General features: G+C 41.4%; 1 protein-coding gene across 1 annotated transcript in view; it reads right to left on the bottom strand.

The window, feature by feature from the left end:
* CBL (Cbl proto-oncogene) overlaps positions 1-17,588 on the bottom strand; it is a 45,348-nt gene that overhangs the window by 18,823 nt on the left and 8,937 nt on the right. Inside the window, exon 3 of the mRNA XM_040615909.1 lies at positions 1,084-1,230. Within this exon, the coding sequence (XP_040471843.1) occupies positions 1,084-1,230 (147 nt within the window). The remainder of the gene's footprint in view (positions 1-1,083; positions 1,231-17,588) is intronic.

Below are 17,588 nucleotides of genomic sequence, written 5' to 3'. Positions count from 1 at the left end.
GCAAAACTTCGGGATCTGAAATCCAGTTCTCCTTTCCCTTTTTCTGCAGTCCTATGACGTCAACGTATGCACCCTGGCCTGTACACAACACCATCAATTGATATGAATTTGATAGTGTTGCAGCTGGCAGAGAAAGAGTTAAGAGTAAGCCCTCTAGTAGAGGTCTAGATAGTTAAAAAAAAAAAGCTGAAAACAATTCTCTAAAGAGGGATTAACTGGAGAAGTAAGATAATCAGAAGTTAAAACAGAGGTTCCTGTTTAAAGGAATATTTTCCTTCTTTTAGAGTATCAAGTGGAATAGAAACATAGAACATGCCCAGCTTCAGACAATTGTGTTATTCATGAGTAAATACATTACTATTTTTTGTTCTGACAGCTACTAATTAAAATCTTTATGTGAGGTTCCTTAGTTGCCTTAGAGAGTAGTACCCAATTCCATTAACTTTAATCCTCAAACATTGCTGTGGACACCTCTACAGTTCATTTAGTCAGCATTTCATCAGATACAAAAATTAAAACTGGCATTTCAACAGTTTGCACACAAATATACATTGCACTTCACTTTCTCCTTCATTCTATCTTAACAAAGCCATTATGCAAACTGACAGAAGTTCAGAGAAGCTAGAAGGTGACTAAGTGATTGGAAAGACTAATTGGAGGGAAGATGAAAAGAATTTAATACAATGGCTTAGCTAAATGCTAATGCTGGGGACATGGTGACCTTTGGAAGAAGCAAGCAGATTATTTTGCAGAGTTTGTGGAGCTTGCTTACAAGTTAAGGAATTAAATTAAGGAGAGGAAAATTTAAGCTCAATAATCGAGGGAAACTCTGTGACAGTACAAGAGTCTCCACAGGAAAGTGGGGAAAGATCCATCACAGGACGAAAAACTGGGAAATATAATGTAGGAACAATCCTGTACCTCACCCCAGAGACTGGACCAAATGACTAGCAGGTGTCTCCCATCGTTTATTTTAACCTGACAAAGACCTTTCCGAACTGCAAACCAGAATTTTTAAAAATAGACAGTGCAGTGTGCCATTTGTTCCCACATCCCTATTTATAAGCACAGTTAGAAACTTACTTTTCACCAAAAGCCTTTCTCCAAAATTCTGCAGCATCTGCCTTGGTGATCCGGAATGTGTCGCCCTGGAAAAGGCCGCTTGGGAAAATACCTTTGAGTTCTGCCAGCATATGGCTGAATATCAGGGATAACTTCGTCAGGTTACGCCTACAAAGGACCACAAAACCAAACGTTTCTTTCAGAAAAGACAGACATGGTTTAGCACTCTGAACAAAACAGGAATAGTACCTATTCCAATTAAAGAATTATCCCAGCCTAGAAAACTCCTCTTAATTTAGGACTGCCTTTGACGTGTTTACCCAGCATTCAGAACACATCCACCGCACGGTACTTATCAGCAAGGTCGGCGTTCGTCAGGACCTTTTCCACAATGACGAACTTTGAATCATCTCTTTGAGGTTGGGGAGGTTATTTCCAAGGCAAACCAGCCCAAGGAAACACATTCACAGAAAATGTCTAAAACCAATACTCAGACCTTACCTATTAAGTAACAGCATCCTCAGAGCCAAAACCTGATCAGGCTCTTTTGCTCTTGGGGGTCTGAAAATTCCTTATGAGAGTATATAAAACTGCTGCTGCCTTGGAACATTTCAGCTGAATGTCTTTCTGAGTCTCCAGAGGGTGTCAACACAGTAGATTTGTTAAGAGAAGGTCTAACCAATTAAATAGCCCCAGCTCCCAAGGGAAGGTTAAAACACAAAAGCTGGATGGTCAGGGCATTCAACCGTATGGTTGTGGAGTAATTATCCAATTTGAATGACAAGTTGGTACCCCAAGTCCCTTCTCTGCCTGATGGCAGTCATGGATCAGGAGTGCTCTGGTCCATCAGGGTATGCCCGTTTCTAAACTGAAGAGGGAAAGTTGGAGGAGAGAGATTCTCTGCTTCAGATTTAGTCGCCATGCGAAAGATTTCCAGAAACAGAAGACAGAAGGACTACTGCCTAGCAGAGGGGACACAGCAGCATTGGGAGCATCTTGGGTTACATGCTGCACAAGAAATTAGCACTGGATTGGCATTGGATTCCAGTAGGACAAACTGCAGCCCAGGACCGATTCTTCCCTCCTTGTAGTCTTAGCCACCGCATTAAGGAGCTCAGCTCTATGCTGGAACTGTGCTATGCAGAAATACACCGAGCTTGGGTACCTCAAAGCATCAGTGCCTGTAGCAGCACAAGAATACAAAAATAACAGTCTTCCTCCTTTGGAATCAAACAACAGCACTATTACACACTAAGGTCATCTTCTGCTTGTAGATGGAAAAAAAAACAAACCCTAATCTGTTCACTAGTGGCATCTCTTTCTCTCATTCCCTTATCCAAATAAAGGGTGACTCTCTCCCACTCCATTACATTCTCTAGATGCTAGGAAAATGGAGTTCCTGAAGACAGACGGGGATACTTCTAGGCCAGAGGCTTTTTTCCACCCCCACATCACATGCTTGGAGGTGAAAGAAGGAACTAGTATCATGTGAGAAAGGACAACTTCTGAGTTATGTCCAGCAGATCAGAGCTGGTCAGAAGACTGCATCAACCACCAGGGCACCACACAGACTCAGTTACGACGCTGAGCAACAAGTTATTTTGCAGACTGCAAGATACCAAAGCATATAGAGAGGGGATAGAAGCATCTCAAGTCACATAGTATTTTCTGAATGCCTTGCTCTCCTACCTCTCTCACCGAGTATGCTACTAGTGTAATGTGTCATCATCCTGAAGACAGCTGCATTGGGCAGCAAACTGTGCTCCCCCCAGGTTTCAGTCTTTCACCAATTTCTGGTATTCTGGTTAGATTGGTTCCAGTTTACTTCATCTTGGAGGTTTTTCAGGTATCATTGCTCCAGACATGCTATTCTTAGATGAAGTACTTACCCTGTTAATCTGCCTGATTGTGGAACTGACCTCCAGCTAAGTGAGATTGGTAACTGCCTCCAGCCTTTCTGCAAATTTTTGACTGGACATTCGGGCTTAGGTCTTCTACACCCATATCACATTTTCGTAAGAGTTTAAACTCAACTGGAAGTGACCTACTTTGCTTGACATATATTCTACCCATTTACTTAGCTCCACATGAGCCCTTTCTCCACGCTACGACACAGTCTGGGAGATTAGAAGGAATACAGGACTCAAAACCGTAAGTAGTCTCTGACAGCAGTTCTCCTCTCTTACCCTTATTTATTCAACAACATTTTAATTTGTGTCACAGCAACAAAAGATGCTCAAAGTGTCTACAGAAGGTGCCAGCTATACAGCAAGGGATTCTGCTTTTTGCCATGTCACACATGTCCAAGAACAACAGGTGCTTGAGACTACCCTAAGTAAAACCACCCAGATGCTCTTCGGCGTGCTGCTCCATTCAGCAGCTCTCTACTAGAGAGACATTCAAACTGTGTATTTCAAAACAGCTACAAAATTCGGTGGTTTGAGTCTATAAACAGACTGAAAAGCTTTGTTATTCACCACTCTCAGCCAGGTAACCGGCCTCCAAAGAGAGGGGCTGTCAGAAAGCCCCCTTGCCTTACTTGTGCATCACAATTCCAAGTCGTCTGCTTTTATAGTTTTGTCAATTCCTCACCTTCTGCTTTTAGGAAGGTTTATATCGCATGCCTTAAAAAGAAGCCTATACAGGATCCTGTGTGTAGGAAAAACTAAGCTGTATCAGAACAGCAAAGTAACTTCCTATGTGACCACCATCACGTATCAGTGACTCAGGACCTAGATGTACAGATACACAAAGAAGCTGCAGCCATACAAACCCAGGCTGTCACTTATCAGTAGCGCGCATCTTCCCACCCTGCTGCAATGTTAAGTAATTCACAGTTGTGTATTTCTGTTTCCAGTAGCAGATAAGCAACTTTGCATTTACTAGGGGAAGGCTCAGATTCTGAGGCACAGCCACTGGCTAATGCTACGAAGATGATTTAACTGTAAACTCAGAGCCCAGCTCCCTCCCTTCCTCCAGAGGGTAGGTTCCCACCATGTCCCTGAAATGCCTTTGGCTGACAAACACTAGAAAAATTGCAAATCAGAGGTTTTAGCTACAGAGCTTGCTCCCCAGGCTGTCTTCTAAAAGCCCTCACTTCCACAAAATGACAGAAGAGATGAGAGTTTATGACAGCGCAAGGAAAAAAAAGCAAACACCGTGCTATTATGAATCATTTAATCCATCTACAACTCAAGCAAAAGAGAGACAAGTACTTGTTTTTACTAAGCTTATAAAAATGGAGGCGTGAGCAAAACCTCCTAATTATTTTGTTAAACTAACATGGAAGTAATTGGTAATAATTAAATTCGGAATCATTTCCATGCAGGGTTAGCATGCGATATTTGTGTGCAATCTGAGTAGCATCTCACAGCAATGCATCAATGCCAAGTGACTACAAAGTTTACAACCCTAAAGCTGTTTACGGACATGGCACACGGTAGCGCTGGCTTGCTGGCACTCTTAACGCTTGAAAAAAACTCGAGTCCTACATGTGAAAAAATGCTATGTGTGTTTGAAACTCAGGTATCCTCTATTTGGCAGAGGGAAGGAAAGTCGTTTCAGGCTTATACGCTCCTATTCCTGCCCAGCACAGTGAAAATGTGGGTATGCAGGCAGCCACGCTAAGGCATTTCTGACCCTCGAAGCAGCAGCTAAGTGAACAAGGGCACGGTTAAAACAAAGCAACAGTTAACAGTACAAGACGACAAGGTATATTCCTGTGTCCAGCTGCTTGTCACTTCTGCCCAAGAGCCTCCTCCCCCCCTAGCTGAGTTTCAGGAAGCGCCTGCACTCAGCTGAGCACATCATTTCAGAGAGAGAAGTAAGAACTTTCGCAGCCTTAAGGATGGATAAACACTTTTTTTTTGTTTTATTAACACAGGCACATCTAAGGACTATTTCCAAAAAAGTTTCTAATCCCTTAACATTTGCAATTCTTAAGGTTATCATTTTTTTTTTTTTTTTTTTTTTTTTACACAAATATTCAGCTGCGTCTTACAGGAAAAGCATGGGAAGTGAACAAAAAGAGCAACAAACTGCAGAATATTTTATGTTAGTAACCAATCTTGAGCTAAAAGGACAAACATTTGCTTTCAAGAGCACACTCCTTTATTTTAACAAGCCAAGTTACACATTTGTAAATTAATACAGACCAAATAAATGCTTGCAATCACAGTGGACATTTAATTGGCATATTGAAGTTTAGCAGTTATGATTGTATTTTATTTTTAGTAGCATCAGCAACTGTTCTCATCTCCATTGCTTCAACTGAACAGAAGCAAGTGTTCCCACAGAAAAAGGGCAATGTTTTCAAAGAACACGCAAGTGACTCAGACCAGGGATTCCCAAACATTTTTGGCCACAGACCGCAGCAATCTCCCATGTTTCTTGTCGGCTACGATGGCCCTCTTTCAAACTTTTAGCTAAACACAGGAAAGAACACCGATGCTGTTACCAAGAGCTGCACCAGAGGTATGCCAGCTGCAGTCTGGGAATCAACTAAGGCACCCAGATCCCACTGATAGTGCAATTCAAACACCTGTCACACAAGCTCTTTTGAGAACATTAAAATGTTCCCTGGTTACCCAGGGACCGCGGGCCACATCAGTTGGCTCTCCTCGTGGTTTGCAACCGAGCTGAAGGTAACACCTGTACCAGCTTCAAAGAACTACAGCGTGTTTCTGTTCAGTGGAGCAACGGCTACGGTTTAGGTAGGCTTTCACACCTACACACAAATTATTCAGCTTATTCTTGTTAGACAGTGAATTAACAATGTATGTAAAAAGTGAGAGTTTAGAAAGCCAAATACTTTTCCACTCTAGAGTAACCAAATATCTGCAGTTCCACCGTGGAGACGTTATTTCTTCCGTACACGCACTAGAAGTTCTCAGAGAACCGTTTCTTTCACATCCCAGATTCGTCACCGGAGCCTGCTCAGGTGCAGTTACACCCGCCCGTACAACCGCGTTACCTCGGCACTGACAGGGCTCTGCAGACGCAGGTCTCAAGCAACCGTTTTGGGGAACAAAAACCAGCCTGAAGCAAGACTGTTCCTTCAGTTACCCAGTGCTTACGCATCAGCTGGCTCCCCACGGCCGCTCTGCAGGCAAGTCCCTCCGCCCTCCCTCCTGCGTGCCCCCTCCGCTGTGGTTGTGCTGCTTCCTTCCTGCTTCACGACTGGGTTTGCTCCACATCTCAGCAGAAGTCAAGAGGTTGAGCCGGCGCTTCCACTTGCGCCAGGGCTCCGCGCTGCAGCCCCTCCGCGGGCCGTTCTGCTGCCGCTGCCTCCCCCACACCTCCAGCAGATTTGTCTTTTCCAGTTTCCTGTCTGCTGGACAAAAGCGTTTTCCCACTGGTATAGGCTCCAGCCTTGCAAAAGCATTAATGGCAGAAGACCGTTTTAATCAGAGCGCTGCCTCTTGCAGCTACGTCGACGCGATCAGCAACACTAATTCTCGTTACGAGGTCACACAGCACCCAACGCACCTCGTCGCTAAAACGCCTTTCTCACCCCACGGCGACGTTAATTAATGCAGTACTACTGTTCCTGCCACTGCCGGCTAGCGTTTTTTTTTTAATTTTCTTCCAATACTTCTCAACGACTTCACAGCTAACCGACTGACGCAGTATCATCCCGTTCCTCACACACAGCAAGGAGACTGCTCCACGGATGATTTAGTCACAATATCGTGCTCACGTGCCACAATCTGATGCGCGCACACACTGTCACATCTGTGAAGCTCGTTCTGCTGCGAGCCTGCCGCACACGCCACCGTGCAGAGGAATTAAGAGCTGCGGCAGAAGACAGCCAACTACAAAAAGCTTTACTCCTCCAAAGTTATTGTGTGTATTTCTTACGTAAGGCTGAATTTTCCAAGGAATTTTTGTATTTGCGCTCCCACTGACTTCAGTTATGCTCGTGAACGCTGGGTTTTCCCAAATAACCATCCAGCCTCTCTAGGAGCAGGCTGCATTTAAGAAAGATTCTTCACAGCAAGCTAAAACGCACGGAGCCACACCTCCACCTTGGCCCCAAAGCAAAATTAAGCTGAACACGACTCAACTGACTTCAACACACTTCCAAGACAATGCTTTATTTCATAAAAATCAGCGCCAAACAGGCTAAAATTACACATCAACAATGAAGATTCAAGAGGGTAAAAAAATTCAAATCAGAGGATCTAAGTTACTGTAAAACCATCCTAATTCAACACTCAAGAGAAGGCACTCTCTGCATGTCAGCTTGGCTTTTTAAAAAGGGGCACGACCCAAAAATGCAGCTCACAACAAGAAATGCAATCTCAGTACACTGGAGGAATGACTACATAGCAGTTTTATTTATTCTTAAAAGTACACCTATTTATCCTAACAAAAGATTAAGGGGGGAAAGCATGACAGAGGATGCGGGAATGTCTGACACCTTTGCACTAAAATTGACTGCAAGCTCCTAGAACAGATGATGCAGTTTCCAATTGCATCTGTCCTCACAGAATTGCAGAATTAACAAGTTCAGCCAGGACAACTCAGATCCACCACTTCCTTTCTTCAGAAATTCTATGTTTATTTGGCCTAAGAACTGCACATCAGTGCTCGGAAACGAAGTGATTGCTCATTTAAACTGAGGGGAAACACACTCTAATCGTTGTACTGTTATTCACTGCTAAGGCTGATAACTTGCCTTTTTTTTTTTTTTTTTTACAACTTTTTAAACAATTTTTTAAAACAACTCACAGTCCAAAAAGGCTTCTGTGATATCGCAGGCTTATGTCTCCAGGTGCTCCCCATGTAAGTTTATGACATGCAAGGCTGCAAGCACACCATGATTATTTCGCTAGTTGAGCAATTAATGCTTGCTTTTCTGTAAATCACACCTCAACAACCCTACTGAGGACTTTGATGTTCTTCTGAATATGAGACCATATTAAATTTTCTGACATAAATAAAGGTTTTTACATCATTTCACAGGTAAGGTGGCTTAAGGCCAGAAAGAGAGGGTGCTGGAAGCTAGAACTGCAGCTAGGGAATTTCTAATTCCTTATCACATGTTCGTTACTGCACTTACTAAGTACTAATGCAAGAAATAACTAAAGAAATACAAGTTTCCTACCCTCTCACTTCTGGGGTTACTTTGGAATTACACACTTAACCACCAGATTATTAGGTGACAGAGTTTGCATCTACTACACGCAAATGCTTAAAGGAAAAAAAAAACAACCACCAAACCCCAAAACCACAGTTTCAGGTCCTGCAAACAGCGAAACGTTATTTTTTCCAGTTAACTACTTTACATCTCACAATTTGGTATTTTGAAGACTTAAGAGTTAAAATAATAATAAAAAAAAATAATCAGCTCTTTTAATAAGTCTCCAACAAGTAAAATGCACCTTTCAGAAACCACAAATGTGTGAGGTTATCGTGTAGCACATGCTTTTCAGATGTTAGGGACTCTGCACCAGACATGAGCAGTTAAGACCAAATTTCAACGGTAAGTGGCTGCGCCCGATTCCAGAAAGAACAACTCTCCTCCGTCCCACTACCACACCAGCAAGAAGTTTTCTGCCTGCTCTTCATGTGAGCATAAAACTCCAGCCTATGCACGTAAGCAGTAAGTGGAAATGCTCGAGGTGATCCCAAGATGTCTTTTATAACTCTGAGGCAGCTTCAGAGTCCTCCACACACAGTAATCAGTTTTAAAAATAGAAACAGCGGAACTACTTTCAACCAAACTTGCAACACAGGAAGTGAATGAAATTCCATTTAACTATTACTGGCTCAAAAGAAGTCACCTTACAAGTTGTGCCGGGCCACTGCTCTAACATTTACAGTATTTCCACAAGACAACTAATAACAGATTAACAGCAAACGGGACATTTTAGAATCAGCAAATTAATTGCTTGTACCGGAGACTTCCACAGCATCAGCTAATGCTACATTGATTTTGTAGATTAGCTCATCCCGGTACCCTCTGGAAAAAGCAAACAGGTTTATCACCTCTTGTTAACACAAGGTTCAGCTCCAAACACACTTTTCTATTTAAAGAGCTATAGGCTTCATGGTTTCATTCTTTGCACAGCGATAAAACCAGCTGGTTAATCCTGCAACTTCAAAGATTTCACACGGGAATGGGAACACATAAACCACAGGACTAGATTCCTGCCCGTTCCAGGTCTAATCCCAGGTCCATGCCGTGCTCCCAACAGCGGCTGCCTTGGATAACCTGAATGCAGAGGGGCACTTTGCCCTGCTGGTCTGCATCAGTGGATGCTGCAGGCGCCAGCCTGCCCGGCTAAGGCTATCGGCTCATGCACAGGACGTGCATCCTGCTGCATCTGCAAGCTGAACTGCCACCTTCCGAAGACATTGCACCCGAGCTGGCCCGCATGAAGCCCAGCCAGAAATAACTGCAACCACTACATTAGACTCCTGCCTTGTTTAATACCTGCAACAAACGCGTGTACAACAGTTGCCACTCTTCTGAAGCTGCCCCTCTACTCCCTCCCTCTTTTTTACCAATTAATTGAAGTCTATGACCAAACCCCACAACAGCTAACTAGTGAAAGACATTCTCTGCAGGCAGTATTTCTTTCCAATCTAAGTTTTTTAAATGCTACCAGCTGTAGCTTTAAAGAAGCAAGAAATTCTACAGGCCAATTCCTTTATCAGCGTTTTAGATATTTCAGGTCAGAAATATTACATGAAACATCCATGTTTCCTTACATCCTTCCGAATCCTGGCACTTTTCAACTAACATATATATATATGCGTGTGTAAATATATATTTAAATACCTTGAGTTCTGCGAGTCGGAGCATGCCGATCAGTTTAAAGTGTCACACAAAATATACTGCAGGCCACAAACGACCAGAAGATTTTGGCATACTTGTATCATTATGCAAATGGATGTGGCTGATCTGAAGCAGAAAGGACAACAGTCCAGTGTGCTGACCAGAAGCACCAACCTAATGACCTTTAAAGGATCTGGACTTATTATTCTAGGCACAAATGCTAGTGTTACATTTTTAGCAAGCTAGATTTCTTTCAATGTTAAGGACTAAAAATTCACTTATTTTTCTGGATTTAAATATTACAGAAAGCACTTTAAAGAGAATGATTCATTTGATATGATGAATGGTCTTTGAAGAGCTCAACGTATACTCAGAGGACTGACAAGATAAAGGATAATCTCTCACCTAGGTACCAGATTAATTCTTTTTACTGGATTCAGGGGACTACAGAGCAAAACTTACTACTTGGAACAGCCCAAATGTAAGTATAATGAGTAGTGTTATCTGCACTGGAGTGAAAATTCCTATTTCAATGACTACTTGCTACAGTTAAAGGGAAAAACAAAGCACAACAAGCCCTGTTTCCAAATCAAGGAAGACGCCGGATTTCACACTTGATCTTCAGCCACCTCAAAACTGTCTTGGGTATCACGCCGCCACCAGGGGATTCCTTGGCAGAAGGGTCTGTAAGCTCTAGCACTTCATTCCCAGCTCGCAACCTGTCAAAATACTAAAACCAAGATATTTCGCAACATCCATACTCCAGTACAGCACACAACTCCAGCACGTTTGCTCTTCAAGCTTCAAACTCCAGGATCGCAGCTAACGGCAGTACTTGCCCAGCGCGTAGTAGACCTGCCGAGTAGTTTGGCCACAGATCTCCGTTCCTCCCCTCACACCATACTCTCGCCACGACCAATTTATGTTCTGTGGTAATTTTAGTCCTTTCCACAGCTGGATGGGGAAAAAGTCAGGCAACTCACATTACCTGAGCCAGCTGTGGGGGGCATATAACCCAGTGCCACCCATCCACCTCCTAGGGACAGGAACAGAGCAAAGCCATCAGTTCACAAACTAAAACCAAAAAAGATATTACCTCAAACTGCTGGGAAGCACCTGGCCTAATTTTGTTCAGCACTTTCTAGCAATTCTGGCTGAAAGGGTCATGACTGCAGACTTCTTCAAATCACCAGAAATCCGGAACGTGGCATCTTGGCACTTAATCCACGAACCAAGCACCCAAGAAACACAACACGGTTGCCAAGTAGCAGTAACATATTTTTGCCAGCATCGAGAAATCTGTCCACATTTCAAATGATAATTACAAACTAAACAACATGCTTGCACTTCCATCTACAACTTCAAGTCCACAGTTAGTCTTCTGTAAAACTCTACAGTATTTTACAGGCTCCAAGAGCAAAGAAGAATAAAAATCTTACTTCCTTATTACGCAATAACCTGAAAAGCTTACATTTGTCCATAAATTGATTTTCAAGACAGTGGTCCAATTTTTGATGGAAAGAAAACTAAAATAGATGCAAGCTTATGTCAATTATGCTAAGTGTTACTTAAGTTCCAACACTACCACCTCAACTAGCAATTTAAAGCCAAATTAAAAAGAAATAATTCACATTCCTCTCTCCAACATCATTTAAATGATAATGAATTTCTTCTTGGGTAATAAGCAGTTAGTTAGTGTTCATATGCTGGAGCCTGGCAAGGAAACCTTTCTTGTGGGCAGCTTTGGAGCCTGTTCTTTTCTTTAAGATGTTCTAATTTAAATGCAGATGTAGACTTCACACTAGTGGGTTTTGTTAAGAAAAATAAAAGTCTTAGCTGTATTAGAAGGAAGTGACAGAGGACTCACACACAACATGCACCATTTGAGTTCTACATTTTATACTATCTCTTTTTCACTGGACAGGAATGTGTGCAAGCGCTCTGAAATAGGAGATTAAAGCACTAACACCCCCTCCCCCCAGAGGGCTCTTCTGGTTCATGGCTTAGCACAAGTGTTTTGGATTTTAAAGAGGAAAAAACTGGAACTTTCCCCCCCCTCCAAGTCATTCTTCATGCATTTCCTTCCCCTTTATAGATATGCCTGGTCATTTCCAGTATACATTAAATATTGGTAGCTTTTTCCTGTGTAAATTAGGAAATCTTCACTTGGGAACTAGACAATGATATGAAATTCTGCTGAGCTAGCATCCCATAAGGCTATTGTCAGAAAGATGACAGTTAAATATGGACAAGCTTCCCACACTAATTTTTTGCAACTCTGTGTTATATGGAGAGGGTTTATGATATTCCCTGCTTAATCCCTCCTCTACAGACACGTTAGTTTTGTTAATGGGCTTTGCAAACAGTTTATTTTCCAACGTATGCAAGCTGAACTAGTGCAATAACTTGTTCTATTTCTTAAACAGTCAGTCCACATCCTGAGTAATTACATCTCCTCAGCCTTTCACCTAACCCCCACCCTCCATCTTTCATAACTGCATTCTAGCATGGAAACATTTGCAGCGGTCTGATTTTATTTAGAAAATAAATCTTCTGAATTTTCTCTTATAATAGGCTGTTGTAACATAATTGGTAAATTGGATTCATTGGTGAAAAACAAACTCTTCAGCCTAATTCATCATTTCCCAAGTAACAGACAATTCCTATCCCTGTCTACTGATCAGCAAGTTATTTTTCTGTCCTGACATGTGAAGTATAATTTATTTACACAACTGCAAAAAAGCTGCTGCAATAAGTAATTTAAGCAGTGGGGAAAGCTGATGAATGACAGCTCCTCTGTGCAAGTGAAGAGGGCTGGAGAAGTAAAAGCTTTCTGTAATAAAAACAAAAAAATATTCCAATATAACCACTGAGCCTCTCAATTAAACTGCAATCAAGGGCTTAGGCAAGTTCGGCATGTTCAGAGCAGTCAGGGCATTAGCATTAATGGCACTATCAACACAACCATCACAATGCAGAAAAAAAATATGTACGTTTAACCAGGTTTTGTTATCACTACTTAAAAAGTAAACTCAAGAAATTTAAAATATTTACAGGGTCAGAGAAGTCACATTTACCACAGCAGGCCACTCGGGGCCAAACAGGTATACCTTTCTCCTTTGCATACAGACCTACTAAATGCCCTCCACAGATTTTCTTTTATTGCACTTTCAGCTATATAGGCTAACAAACTTCACCTTTGAGTGTTTTTTGGTTTGTTTTTAAAACAAACTGCAAGAGGCAAGTCTTAAAATGCCTTTTGCATTAGAAAGCACTGTGGGTCTATAAAGAAGAGGAACCAACAGCTTTAGAAAAGTGTATAGCCTCAAGAGTGCCTATAATTACTGCAGCACAGGCAACCAATTATTGAATGACTTACCTTTACCTTACTGTAAGCATATTACAAAATACCCAGAATGATTAATCCTTGAACTACTACTTAGTCCAAAATCAAAGCCTTCAGATGTCACAATTTTATTTTACCGGATCCCCAAATATCTAATTTGTTTTTAGAGACCAACGTACCGATTAGCAAGAGCAACCCAAACAAGCTCTAAGCTGCCAAAACTCGGAGGAGCAATCTAGTACCTGCACTGAAAAAACTCGTAAGTCACTAAGCTGAATCTGATCTACTTGCTAAAACTCAGTCTTTAAAGCATAACTAGAAGTTACTGCATGTACTTATTAGGCAGGAAGTGCATACATAGCTTTAAAAGCACCCTCAACAGCATTAATTTTTAAACAGATATGGAAGTGAGCTCAAGCAGAATTTAAACAGCATCTTTAAAGCTCTCCTAATAAAATGAGTTCTCTTCACAAAAATCACAGTATGAGTTTATAGCAAGAGTAACAATTTCATCTGGATGACTATACATAAAAATCCACAGTGTTACAGAGGCGAAACAGCCTTTACAGTCCTAAGCAAAAAAAAGGAAGCCATTGAGTGTTCATAGCATTGGATGTCACGCTAACAGTGGTGGTAGCCACAACAGCAGGGTGCTTTCAGCACGCTGATGGTTAAGGTATGACGCAGGAGAGCTGCATTCACTTCTAAGAGCTCTGTGAGTGCAACTAGTTTAAGGCTGGAGGAACAAACACTCACCCACATCCGTAAGCAGAGCAAGTGTTCACACAAGCCTTTTCTAACTCCGTTTGCAGCACCTCTGCTCCTCTGCGGTAGTTTGCAAGTCGGAGAATGCATCAAGGCACGTGTGCTCTTCACAAACACACCTTGAAATGTTCACTATGCCACTGCCATCTTATTTTGCACTACTGGATTTTAAACCGCCTGCCTTACAGCAAACAACAAACAGCATCCAGATTATACTCCCACACAGTCTAAACACATACACAACACTGTACCAAACCACTCGGTGCTAGATGACACACATCTTGCAGCCATTATGAACTCTCAAAACAGCACAAGTAGCTACAAGACATGGTGCCACACACTGCAGAACCTCTAAAAAAGTTTGAGAGGAAATACATAAAGAGCAATTTAGAAATAATAAAAATAGAAGGTTAATGCTCAAGTGATCAAGACAATTCTGATCCGACAACCTAAGAGAGACTTCAGTCAATTCCAACTACTGGTCTGTTTGCTAGCAGCAAACACCTGCACAGCTTTCACACTAGTTATGCAAATAGTGTGCAAAATAGTTAAAATAGTGTGCAAAATAGTTAAAATAGTGCATTTGCTTTACATCAAGAGACATTTGGGGGTGGAAAATAAGAGCATACGCAACAGGAAACAAAATGAATGCTAGATCTGGAAGACAGGAAGAAAGAAGCAAGGACAATAGGAAAAAAAAGTCAGAAAAAGTCAAGACTAAACAATTACGTGGTACACCAGATTAGATTTTTGAAGGCATGCTTTCAGAACACCGCAGACTAACAGCAGACACAAACTTGCAGGAGACCAAGAACAAACCAGATTTTTTATATATACACATACATATCCACACACACTGCCGTGAGTACATTTCCAGTGAATAGCAGATTCAGGTTGCTTTTGTTTGCTTTACAGGCTGCTGACAGTCTTCAGAAAGCTTCTCTCACACTTCAAATACTTGAATTCATTTGTTCTTACAAAAGAAAATTAACATTTTTCTTCAACTCCTAACAAGGTGAGAAAATGTCTTAAGTTTATTAATCTCAAATTATTATATACATTGAATGCTATAAATGCACCTTTAGACAAGAATTTATTGAACTGAATTTCAGACGAAACAAGTAGCACTTAAAGTGATCAGGTTCCAAAAAGCTCACACAACCACGAAGCCTGACACTGGAATCACAGCATTTAACAGCATCCTTAGCTGAATCACAAGTGCCATTCTTTGTGCAGACATCTCTTGAACTAGTATACAAACCATATGCGCCAACTGCTCTAACGCCTTTCTCTTCTACGACAAATTAGAGAATTGAGAAAGTTACCATGCTCATTACCAGGGCCAGGAAAAGGCTGCCCGATATTTCCCCTTTATGACAAAACAGTAACTGCTGCTTCCTGGGCTGAGTGAAAAGCAAAGGAAGATGTAACGAGACTAGTCGGGTTGTGATTCTGCTTTTATGCTTATGTTTACAAGTCTCACCACAGTTGCTTCCCTGGTAAGCTGTTTATTCATAAACGGTACAATTAGCAATTCCCCAAAGGCTCCCATCACTGCTGTGAGAAAGCGAGCCTCTCTGCAATCCTGGTTTTGAAGTTTGCATCCATCGATTTGGATCTCCCCCGCTCCCTTTTGTCAATTAGTTTGACTAAAAACTGACTGGGATGATTAACTCTCTGGAATTATTTCTCTTTGCTTCTCCCGGAAAAAAACAAGGGACCGGAGTTGAGATGTTGGCCTTATGATTGACATAGCTATCATTTACTCATCAGACGTTCCATATTTATGATGGACAGTTCACAGTACACGCACAGTTAACCAGAACAAATACCACAGATAAATTCTGAAAGGTTTCATATAACCTTTCAGCCTACTTCTTCTGGAGGGAACAGTAAGTGTTCTAGAAAATAACATCAACTCTATTACACGGGAGCAATGCACAAACCCATTTTCAAGATAAATGCTACTGAAAACGTTTTAAGAGTGACCTCCTGCACTGTAAAAATCACTCTGTCTTTAACGATAACCCATGTTCTTAATGTTTCAGAGGGGAATACAAGAAAATTACCAGTTCCAGCAGACGACCTGGAGATTAAAATTAATCAGTTTAATCAATTTATTCACAGTAAAAAGTGCTTTTCATATTGTGGCTCGTTTGATCTGAATGAAGGCTAAAAAAAAATATAATAAAAAAATGCAACTTTCCATTAAGTCACCTCACCTGCAAACCATACCAAGCTAATGAACACTTTTTATCCCCTTACTTATTACATCCATTATCTTCTATAACATTTTCTGAAAATTTCAGCCAGCAGCATCTCCCAAAACACATTTCTCACCTGCAATGAGCCAACTGTGCCTGTAGTAAGCACATTCTCCCAAGGCCAGGGGTAAAGCAAATACAGTATTAAATCTATCTTTTGAGTACGCTCATTACATGTAACCCAATTCTTGAAGGCCTCATACATATAACTAAACTTTTAAAGGAAACAAGTGTACCACATGAAGATGCCATATTTACACTCCTCAAACCCCGTCTCAAACAAACTCAAAGAGTAAGTCTTATCATCTCACAAAGAAACGATGCTAAACAATCCAAGAGTCATTCTTCAACACTGACAGTGAAAAAATAAAACAGCATTAACAATGCCTTCTGGAGTCACTACCATAGTCTTTTGTTGGAGCTCAGCATTGCAGAATATGCTACAAAGAGGTCAATATTACAGCAGAAACCTGTGCCAACACTTCTCCCCCCACCCCCCAAGTAATTCAAGCACGTAGTTGCCAGGGCGTTAAGCTCATGTTCTCCCCAGAGCAATTATGTCCGGTCACTGAGTGGTTTTCACTTTTTTCCACCTTTTTTTTTAATTCTTAAATTCAGCACCTACTCCAAAATCCTGAAGTTGGTTTGAAGTTACGAATGTATGCTCTGTATATCTCTGTCCATCAGACCTGCTGCCAGCAGTTAACACAAATACGTAAGATTAACCTTTTCCAGAGCTTCATTCCGCTCTTAAATCACCTTGGCTCTCCTTTCCTTAAAGCTGGATGAAGGAAAGCAAGCACCTTTCCAGGTACTGTACAGCACTCATCAAATTCATCCTGTTTTGTTCAAGAGAGCCTTCTATTCAGATACAATCACAGTTTCTGCCTCCAACCATCCTTTTCAGTAAGTGCTGTTCACCCTGATGTCCTTTGATCTCAGCTATGCCTCCTGAACAAGATGAAAGAAGAGTTCACGAGTGTGGCACCCTGATCTACCTGAAATATGAAGTTTCCAATGTATGGAAGTTATGGGTGTTTAGTAAGATGTCTTATTCCCACAAAACAAGGTTACTTCTCCCCATCTCTGAAAATACTCTACGGTTTCTGCTTCCAGGAAAAAAAAAAAAAAAAAGGGTTCTATAAAGCTCAGAGCCAATTACAACAAGTTTTATTCTGGATGCCTCTTTTGCTATATAACATAAAATATTCTACTATTTCCTAAAATTGCCAGAAACATCATTCTGAACCTTATCATCCTCTCCCACAAGGCATTCTCTATGTGTGAATGCGCAAAGGACTGCAAAACTTTTTCACAGCAGACTTTATATTAACCTAGTGTACCCAAACTACACAACAACTAAGGC

This window comes from Falco naumanni, chromosome 16, assembly GCF_017639655.2.
Source record: "Falco naumanni isolate bFalNau1 chromosome 16, bFalNau1.pat, whole genome shotgun sequence".
NCBI classification, from domain to species: domain Eukaryota; kingdom Metazoa; phylum Chordata; class Aves; order Falconiformes; family Falconidae; genus Falco; species Falco naumanni.
This window is presented reverse-complemented; position numbering and strand designations above follow the sequence as displayed.